General features: G+C 44.0%; 1 protein-coding gene across 2 annotated transcripts; it reads left to right on the top strand.

The window, feature by feature from the left end:
- The first annotated feature begins 1784 nt into the window (after positions 1-1784).
- On the top strand, positions 1785-15603 carry SH2D1B (SH2 domain containing 1B). Of its 2 annotated transcripts, XM_075767630.1 has the most exons (5): positions 1785-2040; positions 3135-3524; positions 8860-8923; positions 11239-11407; positions 13915-15603. In XM_075767630.1, exons 2-5 carry the CDS (start codon positions 3391-3393, stop codon positions 13950-13952), a joined length of 405 nt encoding a protein of 134 aa, XP_075623745.1. In that variant the 5' UTR covers positions 1785-2040; positions 3135-3390; the 3' UTR covers positions 13953-15603. The 2 variants fall into 2 exon arrangements, with proteins under 2 accessions (XP_075623745.1, XP_010308833.1); XM_010310531.2 differs by lacking the exon at positions 1785-2040 and having other exon boundaries at positions 3117-3524.
- Positions 15604-17823: the final 2220 nt, after the last annotated feature.

The raw sequence follows: 17823 nt of genomic DNA, 5'->3' as shown, positions 1-17823 counted from the left end.
CATTGGCAAGAAAAGGAAAAGTCTGGGCAAGAGTGAACTTGCTGCTCCTGATGTTGCCTGAGGAGGAAGGTGGTCCAGGCTGTGGAAGGTGACTGCTGCTGAAAGGAACCCCCAGCCCCCATTTCTCCTAAAGCGCTTTCTCTTCATGGGTTGTTTTTTTGGTTTTTTTGTCGTCAGAGAAGAACTCTACTAAGCGGTCAGTAGATAACGTATGGCTGCCATTTCTGGTGAGTAGCTTCTAGACTCAGATCTGCAAGATCTACTGAAATTGCTGTCTTCTGTTTCTGTGCCTAGCTAATAAGGTCTTTAGGGAAAATCGTGAAGAACATGTTGTCATTACCTTCCTGAAAGAGGAATTTGCAGTTGTTCCCTATCTGCTTTCTTTTCAATGCAGAGGAGAGAGAACCCGCCTGAAGCAGGGCAGCGCTGAGCAGCTGCAGCCTTCGCTTGCCAGGACGGGGCTTCTGGAAGAGCCGTTCACCCTGCAATACCTCATGAAACTATTTTATTTATAAGATGTGTAGACAAAAGCCTCAAAGAGTTTTAATCCATAGGAAAATACAGGTGTGTCTGATATCACTAAGAACCTTTGTGACATGGTCTTGAGGAGGCTTGCAAGGCAAGGAAGGGTATTTCCCCCACATTTCCGCTATTCCCTTGGTAATGGGGACTTGTTTTATTGGTAAGTGATGGTCACTGCAGTACAGAACTCAGCTTTAGCTTCACCTTGGACTTACCATGTCTAGGTTTCTCTCTTAGGAGAATCTTTTTTCTAACTTCCTAAATTTCTTTGACACAAAGCTTTTTGGTTTATTCCTGGACTAACTAAGATGCTGTCTGGAAACATTCTTAGTGTCACGCATGATTAACTTGCAGTTAGACACACTAATGTTAATATAAGATTTTTGTGTGTATAAAGTTGTCAGAGTAAGAAACATGAAAGTAACAGCTGCAAGTGCAACATAGATGGCTAGTGTTCAGTCAGTATTAGCCTTGTTTTTTTCCACAGGATGTTTTCCCCACTCTGTGGTCAAGATGCCAGTGGTCACTGTATCTCACACTTTGTTTCTCTATTAAAACCCTTGTGTAGTTCTACAGCTTATTTTGATGAACTCTGTTTAAAACTCTGCATGAACAGAGAATTGCCAAGTCTTTTCTGGAGCTTTCCATGACTTCATGATTGAGGCTGATCAGAACATCACAAACACTCATTTTCTTTCCTCAAATTCAGCTATTAATTTGGAACAATGAGTCCCTACAGATAATCTCCTCCTTCCCTATACAGTCCTGACTTATTGCTGTAATATAGCCCAATCTATGGCTTTAGTGAGGTGGACAACACACAGAAAAATAGTTAACTCATATTTTTGACCATCCCCACCATCACACCTGATCTTTTACCACACTTTGCACTAAGGGAGGAGAAATCAGATTTTGCCAGCAGCATGCTGTAACTGTGGCATATCCTAACTGTGGAATGCTTGCCATCACAAGTTTCTTGGAGGTTTGTGAAATGGGGGAGGATTTGTGAAAAAGAAGAAGGTGTCCTGGTTTTCGGCTGGGATAGAGTTAATTTTCACAAGAAGCTGGAGGGGACACAGCTGACCCAAACTAGCCAAAGAGGTATTCTATACCATATGACATCATGCTCAGTATATAAGGGGGGAGCTGGCGAAGAGGAAGGATCGCTGCTTTGGGATGGGTTGGGAATTGGGTTTTGGGGCGGTGAGCAAATTGCATTGTCATCACCCACTCTGTATAGTCTTTTGTAAGTATTGTTGTTGTTATTTTCCTTTTTGCTGTCCCAGTAAACTGTCCTTATTCCAACCCACAGGTTTTACCTTCTTCTTCCGATTCTCCTCCCCATCCTGCCAGGGGATGAGGAGTGAGCAAGTGGCCACACGGCACTCAGCTGCTGGCTGGGGCTAAACCACAACAGGGGAAATATCCAAATGTCATCTTTTGGTATTCCCTTGTCTTCTGTGTGGATCATCAGCAAGGTGGATCCTGGAATTGCACCACACAAGTTCAGTGTCACGGGTACTAGTGGGGTAAGTGGCAGTAGGGTGCCGGACATTGCCATCTTGAACTGAAATTGCAGGGGATCATTGCCTTGGTGCAAGGGGGTCACAGGCATGGCTTGGCAACTGGGAAATCATGGCACATCATGAGAACTTCACAGTTCAGAAAGAATTGGCCCTACGTGTCAGAGCTGGGAGGTGAACCTTCAAACAGCCTGTTTTGAAATCAGGAAGACCCTTGTCAGTGCCAACACTCGTGTATCTGGACTCCATTTTGACCTTGAGAGTAGGCGGTATTGCAGGGGTCCCAGATCCTTCTCCCCTCCTTTGAGGACTCTGTCTCTCCTGCCATTCTCCCCATCTGAATCACTGCTCCTCCACATCTTTAGGTCCTCCCTCAACTTGCTCTCCCTCACAAACACTGCTCAGCCTGGGTCTTATCTTCTGCTTCTCCGGGTCTCTGTGCTCCTCCTCTGGCCCTTGGCTTCCAGCAGGGAAAGTACAAATTGCCTGGGAGAGCCTCTCCCGTGGAATCTCCTCCATCGGGGAGCAGCAGTTCTACACGTGGCTGTATCCTGTCCTTGTTGAATTGACAGCAGCTTCCCAGTGATGGCAAAAGGCACTGTCTGGCCCCCTTCTCCTTTCTGCCGTGTTTCCTAAATCATGGCACAGAGAAAGCAGAATTTCTTGATAAAATAGCTTTACTTTAAAAATATGGGGGGGCGGGGGTGGGAAGGAGAATGCTCTGTTTTGAAAAATCTCATTTTCAAATATTGCTGACCAACTTTCACCAAAACATGAAAAGTCAAGTAAACTCAAAAAAAAAAAAACCAAAAAACCAAAAACCAAAAAACCAAAAAAACACCCACAACAAAACCCAAAAACAGTGTTAGAAGGAAAGTCTGGCAAGGAAAGGAATCAAACTAAGCAGCATTTTTCAAAACTATGAGCAAGAACCCTATTTGCAGGGCTTTCAGCAATTTTAAACATAAAAAATAACTTAAATAATTATACTTAGGTGTCAACTTCACTAATACATAACTTAGAAGTGAGATACACAACTCAAATGTCTGCTGATATAATGTGACAAAAGACTCTTCCTTTTTGATGTAGGTGTGACCAGTGTAGACAAACCATCTCCCTTTTCCTGCCCTCACTGCATTCATGAGCAGTCAGCACGGGCTGACAGCCGACTTCACTACAGCGGGTCAGTGATAACAGCACAGATGAACACTCGTGTGTACTTAGCACCTCCAATTTCAGTTGTCTGCAGACAGCTGCATTTGCAGTAAGGTCTTCTTTTAATGCCAGGCTTCTGACTTTCTCTGGAATTAGTCTGAAAGGTGAGAGACCTTATTTCCTTTTGCCGATGGAGTTCCCATTTTTCCATGGAAAGATAACAAAAAAAACCTGTGAAGAACTGCTGAGCAAGAACAGAAAGAATGGTAGCTATTTAATACGAGAGAGTGAAAGCGTGGAAGGAGCCTTGTGTCTCTGTGTTTTGTAAGTACTCTAATACTAATTTTTTTATGGGTTTTCAAATAGATCCAAAGACAAGTGTTCATCTTCCCTAATGTTAATAGTTCTTCCTTAATATTAACAAACTCCAAGAGGGGGGTGTATATGTATTCAAGTGCTGCTGGTTGCCTTAGGCTGCCTTTATAGTGAGTGGTGAGAGGGCGGCATTTGCAAAAGACATTTTATGCAACAGAGGATAGATGAACTGTAATCCGTTGATGCCGGTCTCTCTCTGCAGACAGTAAGGGGAGCTCGGAGAAAATAGCTTAGCCTGCCAAAACACGGTAAGAACTTTACTCAACAGTGCTGCCTCTGTAACGATCAGTAAATAACATTTTAGCAATGTTGAGACACTGAAAAGTCTCATGGTAGATTACAAAACATTTCCCTTTTCATAGGCTTGCTGTCTGACGAAAGCTTGACCTTGTGCTTCAAATGAATTTTAGCTGATTTAACAAAATAAGCTGAAACAGAAAGATATAATGTCCTGTTTGAATTCATATGACGGGTCCATGAACATGATGGGCATAGAAAATTGCTACTTCTAGGCATTAACTTTAGTTACTGCAATTGAAATTTTATTATTTTCTTTTCCTGTAGGGAATAGCACTTTTATTTCCCTTTGAAGAAGTCAGTTTTATACTTTTCATATGTAATTGATCTGTTCCTAATTTGTTCAGTTTATAAATTAATAATTCTGAGTCTTTCGTTGTTTGTCCCTGTGAGGTTTTACACACTCCTTGAGGATGTGTTTGTGTGTGACATGAAAAATTTTTAACGCTACATCAAATTAATTCGAAAATATCAGAAAATATTTTTATCAATAATAAAAAAATGCATTTCTTTTGAAACGAATCAAAGGAAAAGGAGAAAAAGGGAGAGGGAAATGGAGTACTATGGGGTTGGTGGGTAGAAGAAAGGAGGTTTGTGAGACGATGGAGTAAGGAAAACAGAAATCGCAAGTGGGGGAACAAAGAAAGCCCTCGGGGAGGGAGCTGTGGGAACCTGCCTTCAGTGCGGTGTGGAAGGACACAGCGTAGGGGGTGTGGGGAGGGCAGGGAGCGTGGGAGGGAAAGGGAAAGGGCATGGGCGTACTTACCCTGTCAGAAGGGACAAAGGGGGATCCTGGCACCGAGGAAGAATGACAATATTAGTCCCTGACATGGGAAGATGGCTGTTGAGATCTCATGCAGTAGAGGCAGATGAGAAAGTGAAGGGGTGCTTAGATGTGTGCAATGAGTTTGAACTACTGATGTAAGAGAGAGGACCTCTACAGAGTACATTGTGGGCAGATGCAAGCTGACATAAAGGTTAAGCTTGGTGCCACACTAACACCAAGTTAGTGTGGCACCCTCTTTTCCTTATCCTTCCCTTTTCTTTATCCTTCTTCCCTTTTCTTTATCCTTCCCTTTTCTTTATCCTTCCCTAATGGGCAAAGCAGATCTACCTCGTGATAGCTTGCAGACATGCTTTGGTCTGTCAACAGTGTTCTGGGCAGGCTTATGAAAAAGCTTCCAGCTAGCCTCTGTGGGGCTTTAGCATTAAAAACTCTTAAAAACTTTAGTGTTTACTGTATTTGACTTTAACTTGTGCATTAACAAATGTAATAGTTAAACTGTAGGGCTGGCAGCAATGGCGTAACAGATACTGGCTTGCAGAGGTGAAAGCAAGGGTTGTCTTCAGATAGCAAATGGGATGGATGGTAGTAGCGTAACTGGCTCAGAATTGCCTCGGAGACTGGACTGTCTGTCAGTGGTTGACTAGGCAGAGGAAAGCTGTCCTAAAGCTGGAGGCAATCAACACTGAAGCTTTCGGATTAGAATTGCATCTTAAAGCATTGCTTAGCACCTAACATGGTTGATGGACAAACTGATGTACACCTCTCAGACCAGCTGATCCGTGGGCAGAGATACTGATCCACTTGCTACAGAAAACAACTTTTTTTTTTTTTTGTCTTCTACTGAGTGGGGCGGTATAGGAGGAGGGCACTCCCATGGAGGATCTGGGAGTCAGAATGGTTCAAAAGCATCTATTCTCTAATCAGGCATGGTGCGCAGCTCTGCTGATACATCTTCCTCCAAGGCACACTGCTGCTTTCATCCAAAGCTGTCCCAGGTCTCTGACAGTGCCTCAGCCCAGACTGCTCTTGCTGCTGTTCTCCTTATGGCTCAACACGTCATTCTCCAAAAAAACCGCTCCTCTCATCCTGCTTTTCTGCCACTGGATCTCCCCTGTGCCCAGACCAGGCACTTCATTAATTTGTACCATACGCAGCGGTCGGTAAGCATTTAGTAGCTAATGTGGAAACAGAAGTTTTCATTTTAATGGTAGTTCCATGTTTATGCTGTAAAAATTACAGTAGCCAAATAATGCCCAGGCAGTTACCTTTCAAAATTTGGATGATAGGTAAAGAACAAGTTTCGAAAATGATCAGTTTCTGGTAGGTTTTTTTTCCTCACTTTTATGTCTATGTTTAAAGAATGAACACTCACATTTAGAAAATACTCTTAAGCCAGGAACATGTGAATTTCCACGGATATCTCAAGGAGGAAAAAAACAGAAGATGCACCCCTGTCATGTAACTCTTTGAATCAAAGGGAATCTGTTCTAGCTGGAAGTCTTACCCTGATCGCAGTCCGTAGTAACATTTTTGCAGAACAAAGCAGTTTATTTCCAGAGTAACTTTTCATTTATATGTTAGTCCCCCGAGCTGGGTTTTCGCCCTAAGATTCTCCCTCTCATGACAGCTCAATTAATGTAGCTACAGCTGAAATCCTTCTCATGAACATGCGTACCAGTTAAAAGACCGTGTTTTCAAATACTGCTTCCCTGCCCCCCCCCCCCCCCCCGTTATTTGTGGTTTATGTATCTTTGCAACTTTACTGCCTTTTTTGATCACGGTCATGATCTTCAGTTCATCTTCTGAATATCTGCCATTGCAGTATTTGATAGAGCTTTTATTTCTGTTGACAAAATATATCCAAAGCTGTCAGTAGCCTGAGTGTTCAAATGCCTGCCTGTTATTAAAAATACTAATAATTAAAAAACTGGGAAATGCAAAGGAAGTATAATTTTCTTAGACATAGGACCTGCTCAGTCATTTTCTGGATACTGGTGACTGGAGACCATTTTCTGCTAACATCACTCCAGGAATTAAACAGTCTTGTTGTGATACAACTGCAAAATGAAGTTTAGGGAGGTATCACACATGAGGAGGCTAAGAAGATAGATCAGAGGGTGGGAGGTCTGTGGAATCATTAGTCTTATGTAAAGGCCTGTGTTATGTTTAGTTCATAAGTTCAATGAAACTCCTCATTAGAGTAATCTTATATTTCAGGATACGAAACTTTCTTTCATTTTGCAAACTCCCGAGTCCCTTCTGGTTTGCTTTTCTCTCTCTGTCTCATTCAATTTTACTGCACAACCTCTCATGTCTTTAATACTACCTGCTGTCTGCAGATATTTCCAGGCTCACACTTTGTTAAAAATGTGGTGTCTCTTCCTTCCACCACAGTGTCTTTTTTCAGCAGCAGGGGTCAGAGACTCTGCCCACTGATAAGCCTCTAATATCACACCCTTGAGTATATGTCCAGTATCATATACATCTCTATCTATACTCTGGTCAAATGAAACATATTCTAGGTTGAAGTACATGATCACATCTGGAACACACGAAGGTACAGACAGCTCAAGGGGGTGACTGTGTAGGGCAGCGTGGGGGGAAATAACAGTACGAATTTGTGGTGCTGCAATTACTTGAGGGCTCCCACAAGGAAAGCAGATTACATGAAAAACATTCTGCAACTTCACACTCCTGTGTGTTCTGTGGAAACCTCCCCACTTGTTTTCTTCAGAGGAATGCCAGCAGATCTCATGCGAAAGGTGAACTGCAAGTTTCCTACAGAATCATTCTTTACCACTACTAAGATTAATATGGTTTTCTTTCTCTCTCTCCCCCCTCACATCCTTCCCAACTTCCATCAATATGATAGAAGACATTCACAAAGACAATCTTTCAGAGCATCACTCCATGCCAATGTGCTTGTTTCCATACAGCATTGCAGTCTTATGTCACATCCCAGGTGAATCCCTCATCCTTGTTATCTGCTCTAGATTGGTCTTCTGAAAGGTGACTGCTTCTCTTACAGATGTGGTAATTAGTTGGAAACCAGCCCGTTTTCCCCTAGAGTATGACTTCAGGGAAAGAAGGGCACCTCACTTTTGTCTTTGTAGCTATTTAGGTCTTCCTTATAGCTCCATTTGTGAAGGACGGGAACATGTCCTTCCAGCGTGAAAAGGTTGTCTGATGATTAGTCCAACCCGGTGTAAAGTCTGAGAGTCGGCCAGGCTGCGGCTCCCCTTCTCCTCACTGCTGAGGAAGATATTGCAGTCCTCGATGGCATGTGTGCCACCCCCTTGCTTGCAGTTTATTCCCATGTTGACATTTGCACAAATTGGTTTCTCGTGCCATGCAGCAATCCTGCTGGTGGTGAGCAAGGACTGAGGCACCCTATGGAAACAAGGACTCGTCTCTTACACGGCACCCACAGTGGAATTCAGGGTCTATTTTTGTGTTTTACTGCCACAGAACAAGTAATACAAATTCTGAATGACATCCAGCCCTTTCTGGACGTATAAACTTGAAGCATTTTCACTGCTTTGACTTATTGGATCTATTTTATTGGAGCTGTAGTAGTACAAAACTCAGCACAGGAAATGCACCTAAGAAGCTGGAGAAAAGCTCAGGCGGTTAGCTGATGTGGAGGTGAGCTAGCTGGACATGCTTTATCAAGATCTATGCTAAAGCACTTTGCAGAATGCACGCAGCACTCTTAGCTATGTTTAACGTACCTGGCCTAAGTCTGCAGGGCAAAAAAGAGTGCCATAAATTTGGTCCAAAATCAAACAGATCTGTATAACGACATACAGGGGGTTAGAACTGAATTGGCAAGGCATGATAAAGTAATATTTGGGTTTCTGAGGCTTAAGAAAACATGCATTACTAATTTTGGCTAACAGACAATTAAACGTTTGACTTGGAGAATCTCAAGTATTTTGAAAGCTCTGATATATGAATCAAATGGAAAAGTAACTGCATATATATATGTTATATATATATATGATGCTATTTAGCATTAGGCATTCCTTTAGATTTGTTTCTTTGGTTTTAGTCTTTCTTTGTATTGTAGTTTACTTTAAGATACGAGCAAACAAACAAAACCAAAAGCTGGCTGTTGAGATCAGCTGTAGCAGTCTAAGCAAGTTGCAGTGGTCAAGCAGTTGATAAAAAGAATAATGTATACAATAATGTTTTTCACAGCTTTGAAGAAATCATCTACACTTATCGTATCTTCAGGGAACGCAGCGGATATTTTAGAATACAGGTGAGTAACTCTATTTCATCTGTAAAGATTGCACTAAAGATTATCGTCTTGATTTAAAAAATGAATATACATGAACACATTATCTTAGAAAATATTTCCAAGTTTGTTTTCTTCTCTTCTCAATTCTTGACTTTTTTAATATTATACTTATTATTACATATGAACTCAGAAGTAGCTATTATCTTTGTAGAATTCCCTTATAACCTAAGCGGATCTGTTATTTGTGGACTAGCTGCTTTCTGATTTGACCATTTCTTTTTGATGGCGTTGAAGAAAAATCTATCACTGTCATTATTTGCTCCTGTTCCTAATAAGCTTTTTCTACTTGAAAGCTCTGCCATCACACCCAGCATCTTGTAGGGATTTGGAATGTTGCAATGATATTTTTGATTCAGAGAGACCTATCTATAATTCTGTGCGATTCTGAGGCACCTGAAGTGATGACCCCAGATAATGCTGCTCATTGCTTGAATAACTGTAAGAGCAGACTGCATCAATCAAATCCCTAGGCAGGGTGAGAGGACACTTAAAAAGCTGGCTCACTCCTCTGCTTGTAGTAGGACAGCCAACAGGACTGCCAACAATTAAGTGGCAGTTCCGTGGAATGAGGAACTCGCTCCGTAAAGGACACACGCTGGTAATTTCTTGCTTATTAGTGGTTTGGATTGAGTACGAAAGACAATTTGCCATGAAGAAGAATGGTTTGTTGACAAAAGTAATCTATTTTGTACTATAGCCACTCTGCTGGGGTTTGCTGTCATGTCTATCAGCAGATAACTCAAACACTTTTAGTTTTTTCAAATCAATTTTTTCTTACAAGGTTTTGCCAAGAATGTGACAGGACAGTTCAGTTGTTCAATTTTTTAAGTCAAATTGTTTTGGCTTCTAAAAATAATAGGCTGAAATAATATATTAATGGTGGAGGGGAGATTGATTGGGGTTTTTTAAGGGCCAGATTCAGCCATGAACTTTCTAGAGTGGAGTAGGCTGACGCCGGCCAACAGCTAAGCACCCACACAGCTGCTCGGTCACTCCCCTCCTTAGCAGGACAAGGTGGGGGAAGAGAACAGAAAGAGCAAAAGTAAGGAAACTCCTGGATGAAGATAAAAGGTAGTTTAATAGATGAAGCAAAGTTGTGCACGCAAGCAAAGCAAAGGAGTTTAGCCGCTACTTTCCATAGGGAGGCAAATGCTTAGCCACCTCCTGGAAAGCGGAGCCTCAGCACACGTTATGGTTACTTGGGAAGACAAATGCTGTAACCAAGAATGTCCCCCCCTTCCCCAAGCTTTTATTGCCGAGCACAATGTCATATGGGATGGGATATCCCTTTGGTCAATTCAGGTCCGCTTTCCTGGCCGTGTCCCCTCCAGCATCTTGCGCACCCCCAGCCTCCTCACCGGGGAAGCAGAGCGGGAAAAAGAGACAACCTAAAAGGGCTGTGTGAGCACTGTTCAGCAACAGCCAAAACACGGGTGTGTTATCAACGCTGTTACAGTCACAAATTCAAATTATAGCACTGTACAGGCTGCTACGAAGAAAGTTAACTCCATCCCAGCCAGATCCAGTACAAAGAGGCAGTAGCACTCAGTCCAGACACGGCTGAAGGGAAGATAAAGGATGCAGAAAAACAAATAAAATAAAGACATGTTTCTCTGTTAGATGGCAAATAAAGCAAAACCAAAGCCCCATTCACTTTTGATGACTAGTAGTAGAACCCTCGCTGTGATTAGAGCCGATTAATGTGCTTACTGTCTGTCACCGGCGTTGCACGGTCTCTGTACCGATCACCAGGGGCTGTGCCATGGAAGCAGTTCAGTCCGGCTGTGCGAACCCACACGTTAAAAAGCAGCTTGTGAGAACGCTGTTCCCCCGCTTAGGTGTGCCGTGGTCCCTGCTTGGCCTCAGGAGTCTCCAACACAAGTTACAAACCTGAGAGAAATAATAAACTTCTGCCTAAAAGTGAAAGGTGGTGCCAGGGACGTTCATATGGATCCTCAGACGTGTCCGCTGCCTCTGCAGGTGTCCTTTGCTGATTTTGTAAAACGTATGGCTTCTGCTTGTCACATACTTGCTTAAATCCAACATTTTAAGTGAGAACTAAATACGTTGTCCCTAAACTTGTGTTCTTTTTTCAAATAAAAAAAGATGGTAAGGGAGGTTAGTGCCATAGCCATGCCACCAAACGTGTTTTAAGGACAGTACAACATTCTGTCACCAAATCCTCAGTAAACAAGAAAGTAGGTATCCTTCCTCTCACTTAGGGAACTCTATGTGAAAGGCAATTGCAAACAAGCTTTATTTTCCTTTTCTTGCAGACTTCTGAAGGTGTTCCCCAGAGGATATTCGGAACGTTAAAGGACCTAATATACAATTATGAAAAGCCAAATCAAGGACTAATTACAAACCTTCGCTACCCAGTAAAGAAACCAAAGGCCTCACAAAGAAGCCAGAGGTTCAAGTCAGGAAAGGATGACGTTTATGATGGTGAGAAATTTAGCTCTTTCTTTGTGGTTTTCTAGAGACGACTGCATTGAAAGGTTTGTGGTGAATAGTTGCTATGTGTCCTCTGAGACCAACTTGCATGGACAGAAGTTCAATGTTCTTCCTTCTCTCTTATGTTCACTGGAAAAATTCTAGCTCACAGGTTACACACCTCCATCCACCACAAATTAACAAGTTAAAATTGAAAGAGGTACAGAAGGGAAAGCATGATGTTGCCCACAGCTCACTCCTTCATGAGTGTTGATGCTTCTAGGCTAGGGAAGGCTGAGGACCAGTTTTACCCAACGTGGTTCTGCCAAGCTGCCAGACTCCTGCACTTCACTGGGAGTTGAGGCTGTCCTTTACCTCTGTTGGCCAGGTTGAAAGCTATTTTTGTACCAAAATCTCAGTTATTTTTGAGATGCTAGAGGGGAAAAAAAAAAAAAAAAAAAAAAAAGGATAAAAAAAAGCTAGCCAACTCATGGCTTGTTGCAATTTGTGTTAAAACATGCCTATTTTAAGTTAGTATGTTGAAAATAAGAAGCATATAGCCTTGTGCTCAGGATCACAGCTTTGGAACCAGGGTTCAGACTCTGATTGATGATCTGCTAATTTATGCTCACAAGTTCCAGGTATAAGATAAGGATACAACGTCCCTACCTGACAGAAATCTGATGCAAATGGATACAGTAAAGATGGAGGTTTTCACAAAGTGGTAGAGCATGTTTCATAGTTCTGTGTCATCTTTATGTCTGTGTTTTGGGGAGGATGAATAGAGATACAACTGGTACCTTGCCAGCATCCCTCACATGCTTTTGAAAGCCACTTTTTGTATCACTGCTGTACGATGCTCAGCTGCAGTATCCATCAGGTCACAGGCTGCAAAATAACCTTGACGCTCTTCTAGGTCCTCTGACTAGAAGACTAAGCGTAACGAGCAAGGGCAATCCTTTCATTAAGTACAGTTATTGAAAAGGAAAAATTCTTGGAGTATCCAATCTCCTGTGTGATTTGTATCTCACGAGTAACGCTAGCTAAAATGCAGTCGTGCGGGCCAGCCTCTGTGCTGCAGTCATACCTCCTGTCTGTACATCAGATGCTGGTTTTTTGCAGAGAACAGCAGTGCAACAGCTCCCTGCATCAAGCAGACAGGACAGGAAGGGGTGAGGTCTCCCCACCACTTCATGCACTTAAGCTGCGTTTTTAGGGGCCATTGCAGCAACAATCTTGCTGGCAGAAACAGTAGCAAAGAGACATTTCTGGTGTCCCAAACATTACATTATCACTAGTATCACTAAGGCAGATGTGCCACATTTGCTCTAAAAAGGGGTTTTATGGTATCTTGTCATTGCCGCTCCAGGGAGATGGAAAATACTGCAGTAGCATGGATATACTTTTAGGAAAAATCAGATATAATACATATTTTATTGTCTTGTCCTGCAACATGGACTTTTCTAGAAGTTGTACAATTCACTTGGTGTGGACTCACAGGGAGGAAAACAAACCCTTTCACTTCACTATCAAAATGTTTGTGGCTTTCATCAAAATGGAGGCTTTTAGAAATAATTAAATCAGTTTGGAATCGTTGCTGTTCAATTTTAATTTAAATTTCACTTATACAGCAGTCCAAACTTCCCCCTCAGACATGCTTTGTTACGTGCTTACAGCGGGGGTTTAAGTTAATGTCATGATGGCTATGTCTCTGAAATGCAGGCATCACATAAAACACCACAGTGCTCCCTAAAGCAAGCACCTTTTTTTTCCAGCCCAGTCCCTCATGTTGCACTGGCAGCTGGCTTTGCGGCACGTGTGGGACTGAGCACTCCAGGGTGACCAGTGGAACAATTAATGGGACTGGGGTCACGATACTGGTTGCTGGATATTTTTGAGCATTGTTTTCTAGCCCAGAACAGCTTGTCTGAGGGTGGCTGCTCGAAGAGACAGTAGTTTTCCATAGTGGAGATGGAGTCCTAAGCATTCAATTTCTGCCTTTCTGCTATCTTCTCAAAACACATGATAAATCTAACAAGGTCTAAGAGAGAAAGAACTTTTTCAGGCTCTTTTGTTTTCAGGCTCTCCTCCCTTAGTTGGGAGGAGAGTTTTTCTGTTGGGTATTTATTTAGAGAAGAAAGGGTTTGTTATGCTATAGTCATAGCTATCATCTCAGCTATTGATCTGATTTACTAAGTATGGATGACTTCTGGCATTTGACTCTTCCTCAGGAAGAAGGGGTCTCATGTGGATAACAGCTGTTCAATAACAGAGCTTGCTGGCTCAGAAAAGACAGTGCAGGCTTTGCCTCCGTATGGGCTCCGGGAAGACCGGTCCATAGGACACGGGGCCTAACATTGGCCCTGAAATAGCAGAGACAATACCGAGAAAAAAAAAAATTGAGTTATTGACACCTGCCCAGCAACACAGCCACAGGCCATCCTGCTCACCATGGGCTTTCAGAGAAGCCATTTGCAATGAAAAAATCTGTTTGGGTTTTTTTATTGATTTCTTTACAGAAGTTTATGAAAGCGATTACATCACTGTCTTACCGTGAACAATCTGCAACCTGATGATTTGGGAAGCTGCCCTTTGGGGCTGTGCCACAGCACAACGGACCAGCCGGGGAGAGCTGCCAGCTGGGCATTCTTCGCTGTGGATCTGTACCTCTGGAATTACAGCACCTTTTGCAGACTATCAAAGCAGAAATATTTTCTCCCGGTAGATCCAGTATAAGCTATATATATTTTTGTTCAGTAATAATTAATTTTTGTAAGACACATTCATACATATATATGAGAGGGGGAAGGGTATCTGTGTACACGTATGTGTATTTTGGTTTTTTAGTCAGCAAACTCTCCAAGATATCTACTGCTAAAATGAATAATCTGTTAAAAAGCAGCGATAAGTACAATAAATGAATATGCATAAAGCAGTAGTTTATGCCAGAACTGATGTACGTTGCTAAAAAGATACACGATTGTCATGGTTTAGCCCCAGATGACAGCTGAGCATCATGTGGCCGTTCACTTACTTACTCCTTGTCCCCCCGTTGAGATGGGGAGCAGAATCAGAAGAACGAAGTAAAACTCATGGATTGGGATAAGGACAGTTTACTGGGACAGCAAAGGAAGAGGACAATAACAAACAGAAGACTATACAAAGCAGGTGCTACAAAATGCAATTTGCTCATCACCCAGAGCTCGATGCCCAGCCTGTCCCAGAGCAGCGATCCCTCCCCCCTGCCAGCTCCTCCCCTTATATACTGAGCATGAGGTCATATGGTATGGAATACCCCTTTAGCTAGTTTGGGTCAGCTGTCCTGGCTGTGCCCCCTTCCAGCTTCTTGTGAAAATTAACTCTATCCCAGCCAAAAAACAGGACAATGATAAAAATTCTATTGGCATCAAATGAAGCTTAAAAACCTCTAAACTCTCTTATTTTGTGCATGATTCATGTTACCTCATCGTTGAGTAAGTGGATAGTATTTCAGCTATGTCAACGAATACTAGCATTATCCTGCAGTTTGGAATAATCTAAATTAAAACAAAAAGGTTGTATTAAATCCATGTGGGGGAAGAATTATGCAACAACATGAAAATGGTTTGAAATACTTTTAATATCAATGAATGGTTCTGGTAGATTGCAACAGGAGTGCAAGTTCTACATGCATGTTGGTATGAACATTTTTTTAATAGATACTGTTCAAATAAGAATGCTTACTACATTTCATTTGCTACTGTCATTAGCTCTGTATTGTAATGTATATGGGGTTTACTATTTTTTAATGTAAGAATTTGCTTTAATCTTACCTCTCATTTGAAATATTAAATATACACTTTTGTTCTGATGGTGGCCTACAACTAGCAGCCTAAGCCAGAACTGGAATATATTTCCTGATTCTCTCAGTCACTAGTACAAAGTCCCTCTCCGTTTGTGATCTTGAGGAAGACATTTATACTGGTTGTGTATTTGTTTTAAGATCTTTCACAAATTATTTATGCATTTTTGTGGGTAATACTAGTTACATTTCTGTCTTGTTATGTTTCTTTCACGCTAGCATTTGTTAAAGGACTTTTAGATCTTTCAGTGCTTTGGACTTCATTATGAATTTAACAGTGCTAACAGGTTTTGGTGCCAAGTTCAAATGGTATTTGTAGCATGAAGGAGACAAATAAGAATATTAAATCTGGCATTGCCAAAAATACTAATGTACATGTCCAAAAATCATTAATTGAAAAGAAAGTAGATGTCCATTGAAAATTATACTATTGGAGAGACAAAAAGCAACCCTTGCCCTGTAGAAGCGGTTACGCTGATGTGTCTCTACTTGCACAGCTCAGCAGCCTGCCTGATAGCTGGTTATCACATGTATCAGACTCAGTAGCTGCTGTGCTGAGACATCCCAACCCCAGCAGCCAGGTCTTTAACAGTACAGGACACGGCAGGATTTCTGAAATGAGAGTCTCAGCAGTCCCTAACGTGCTTAGTCAGTCAGACTGAAGTTCAACCTTAGGAAAAGACCGAGTGACAAGGGATCCTGGGTCATGCCTCATGACCCCGAATGTGTGATTCATGGTGGCTGAACAGACTATTACTCACAGCTGATGGGGACAAGGGAGTGGGCTGTGGTGCCTTCTAGCTGGCAGTTGCTCTGGTAAACGTGCTACACTGCAGGCAGCCATGCTTTGGAACGGGATTTACAATGCCACGATGGCTGCAGCTCCAGATGCTGCATTGAGATCCAAAGGTGCATCCAAGCCCACACTCCCATGACTCCTCAGGCAATACCTCCAAGGCAGTCAGCTGAAGCACAGAGCATGAGAAGGATCAAGGATTTAAAGGAGGAAGCAAGGACCCAGAATGAAAAGAAACTAATTTACAATATTCCGCTGTAATTTATAGAAATATATTTGTTAACAGTACAAGGAAAAGAGGTTAATATAGATGTTCCCACACGCCTTCACAGCCCTCATACATTAGAAAAAAATCTGTGCATGAGGTTCCAAGAAGTATGTTCAAAATCCTCAGACACCAGCAGCTACTTTCTGACATTGTGAACAGCCATACGCGTGTGTGCATGTCCGCGCGTGGGTTGAGCCCCGAGGGAGGGGTCAAATCCTGTTGTACCTGACCACCGGCAAGGTCTAAGTAGCAAGCTGTCAAAGCGCCTTGGGGTGCCCCAACTGGAAGGGACCACCTTGTGCCCATGACAAACAAATTGCTCTTGTCGGGCTATCCTTTGCGTTGTGGCCTCTCTGCTGGGTCGGCACAGACCGGCTGTGAGACGTTGGTGATGCTGCAAGGCCCCGAGCAGGTACCTGGCAGCAGCAGGAAGTCTTCCGCTCTGGCAGCGGAGAAGTTTGCCAGAGGGGATGCAGCGGGCAGGGAAGCGTTGAGAAGGTGAGGGGCCGTGGTGGTCCTGCCAGGCTGTAGCTGGAGATTGGTGGGGTCGGTGCGCGGCTCGAGGTCCTGCGCAGAGCGGGAGCAGCACAGGCGGGGGGCGAGAGCCCGGTGTGCGCGGGGAGGTGCGGGCTGGTGTGCGCGCGTGAGAGAGTGAGTGTCTGTGTGTGTGCGCGCGTCAGGAGCGAGGCGGGCGGTGTGGTATTGGGAGGGGTTGGCGCAGGGCGCGGGTGCGAGCGGTGGGGCGCAGGGCAGTGTGAGGGCTGTAGGGGGCGCTGTGCGCTGTGCCGTCGGGGTGGGGATGGATCGGAGCAGAGGCCAGGTCGCGGGACGCTGGTGCGAAGGGCGGCGAGTTCGATTCCCCACCCCCCGTTTTTGCCCGCCCGGCCGCCAAGAGGGCCCCGCGCACCTTGTTTTGTCTCTTGTCCTCCGGCACCGCCTCGGCCCCGCCTGTGCTAGCAGTGCACGGGCAGCTTTGGCTTCCCTCCTTGACAGATCCTGATGGGGAGCCGGGAGGCTCGCTGCCCTCTTGCTCTTTCGGGCCCTTGCCACGGGAGAGGGCAGGGAGGCACAGGCAGGAGGGGCGCCTGGCTGCTGGCCGGGCTCAACCCTGGGCTGCAGCAAAGGGCTCGGCAAGGCTGGCGTAGGCGAGAAAGGCAGCGCAAGGCCAAGCCGGGCTGCCCGTGGGCGCAGCTGGAAGGAAACCTGCAGCAGCTCCAACCCGGCCGAGGCTGCCTTCCACGGACAGGGGGGCTGGCAGGCTCAGGACGCCCCAACCAAGCACACACGCCTCCTCTGAGGAAAAAATCTCTTTCCCTAACTTTCTGCATCGCCTCAGCCGTACGTGAACCCTGAAACCGGAGGCACGAAGCCAAGCAGCTGCAGCTCCTGGATTTCCCCCAGTTCTCCCTCAGAGGGTAAAGGACCAGCTCCCACTGCTCTCCTAGCGCCGATCTCTCTGTTACCGATGGCCGAAGCTCCTCCTCACTTCCGTTCTCCTCAAACCAAGATGGCGAAGGCGACGT

This window comes from Balearica regulorum, chromosome 1, assembly GCF_011004875.1.
Source record: "Balearica regulorum gibbericeps isolate bBalReg1 chromosome 1, bBalReg1.pri, whole genome shotgun sequence".
In the NCBI taxonomy this organism is placed as follows: Eukaryota; Metazoa; Chordata; class Aves; order Gruiformes; family Gruidae; genus Balearica; species Balearica regulorum.
Note: the sequence above shows the minus strand (reverse complement) of the source record. Positions and strands in the feature narration are given on the sequence as shown.

Coding starts and splice junctions, on each gene's coding strand:
- SH2D1B (XM_075767630.1), top strand. CDS start 3,391: ATGGAGTTCCCATTTTTCCATGGAAAGATAACAAAAAAAACCTGTGAA. Junction 8,924..11,238: donor GCGGATATTTTAGAATACAG/GTGAGTAACTCT, acceptor CTTTTCTTGCAG/ACTTCTGAAGGTGTTCCCCA. Junction 11,408..13,914: donor AAAGGATGACGTTTATGATG/GTGAGAAATTTA, acceptor ATTTCTTTACAG/AAGTTTATGAAAGCGATTAC.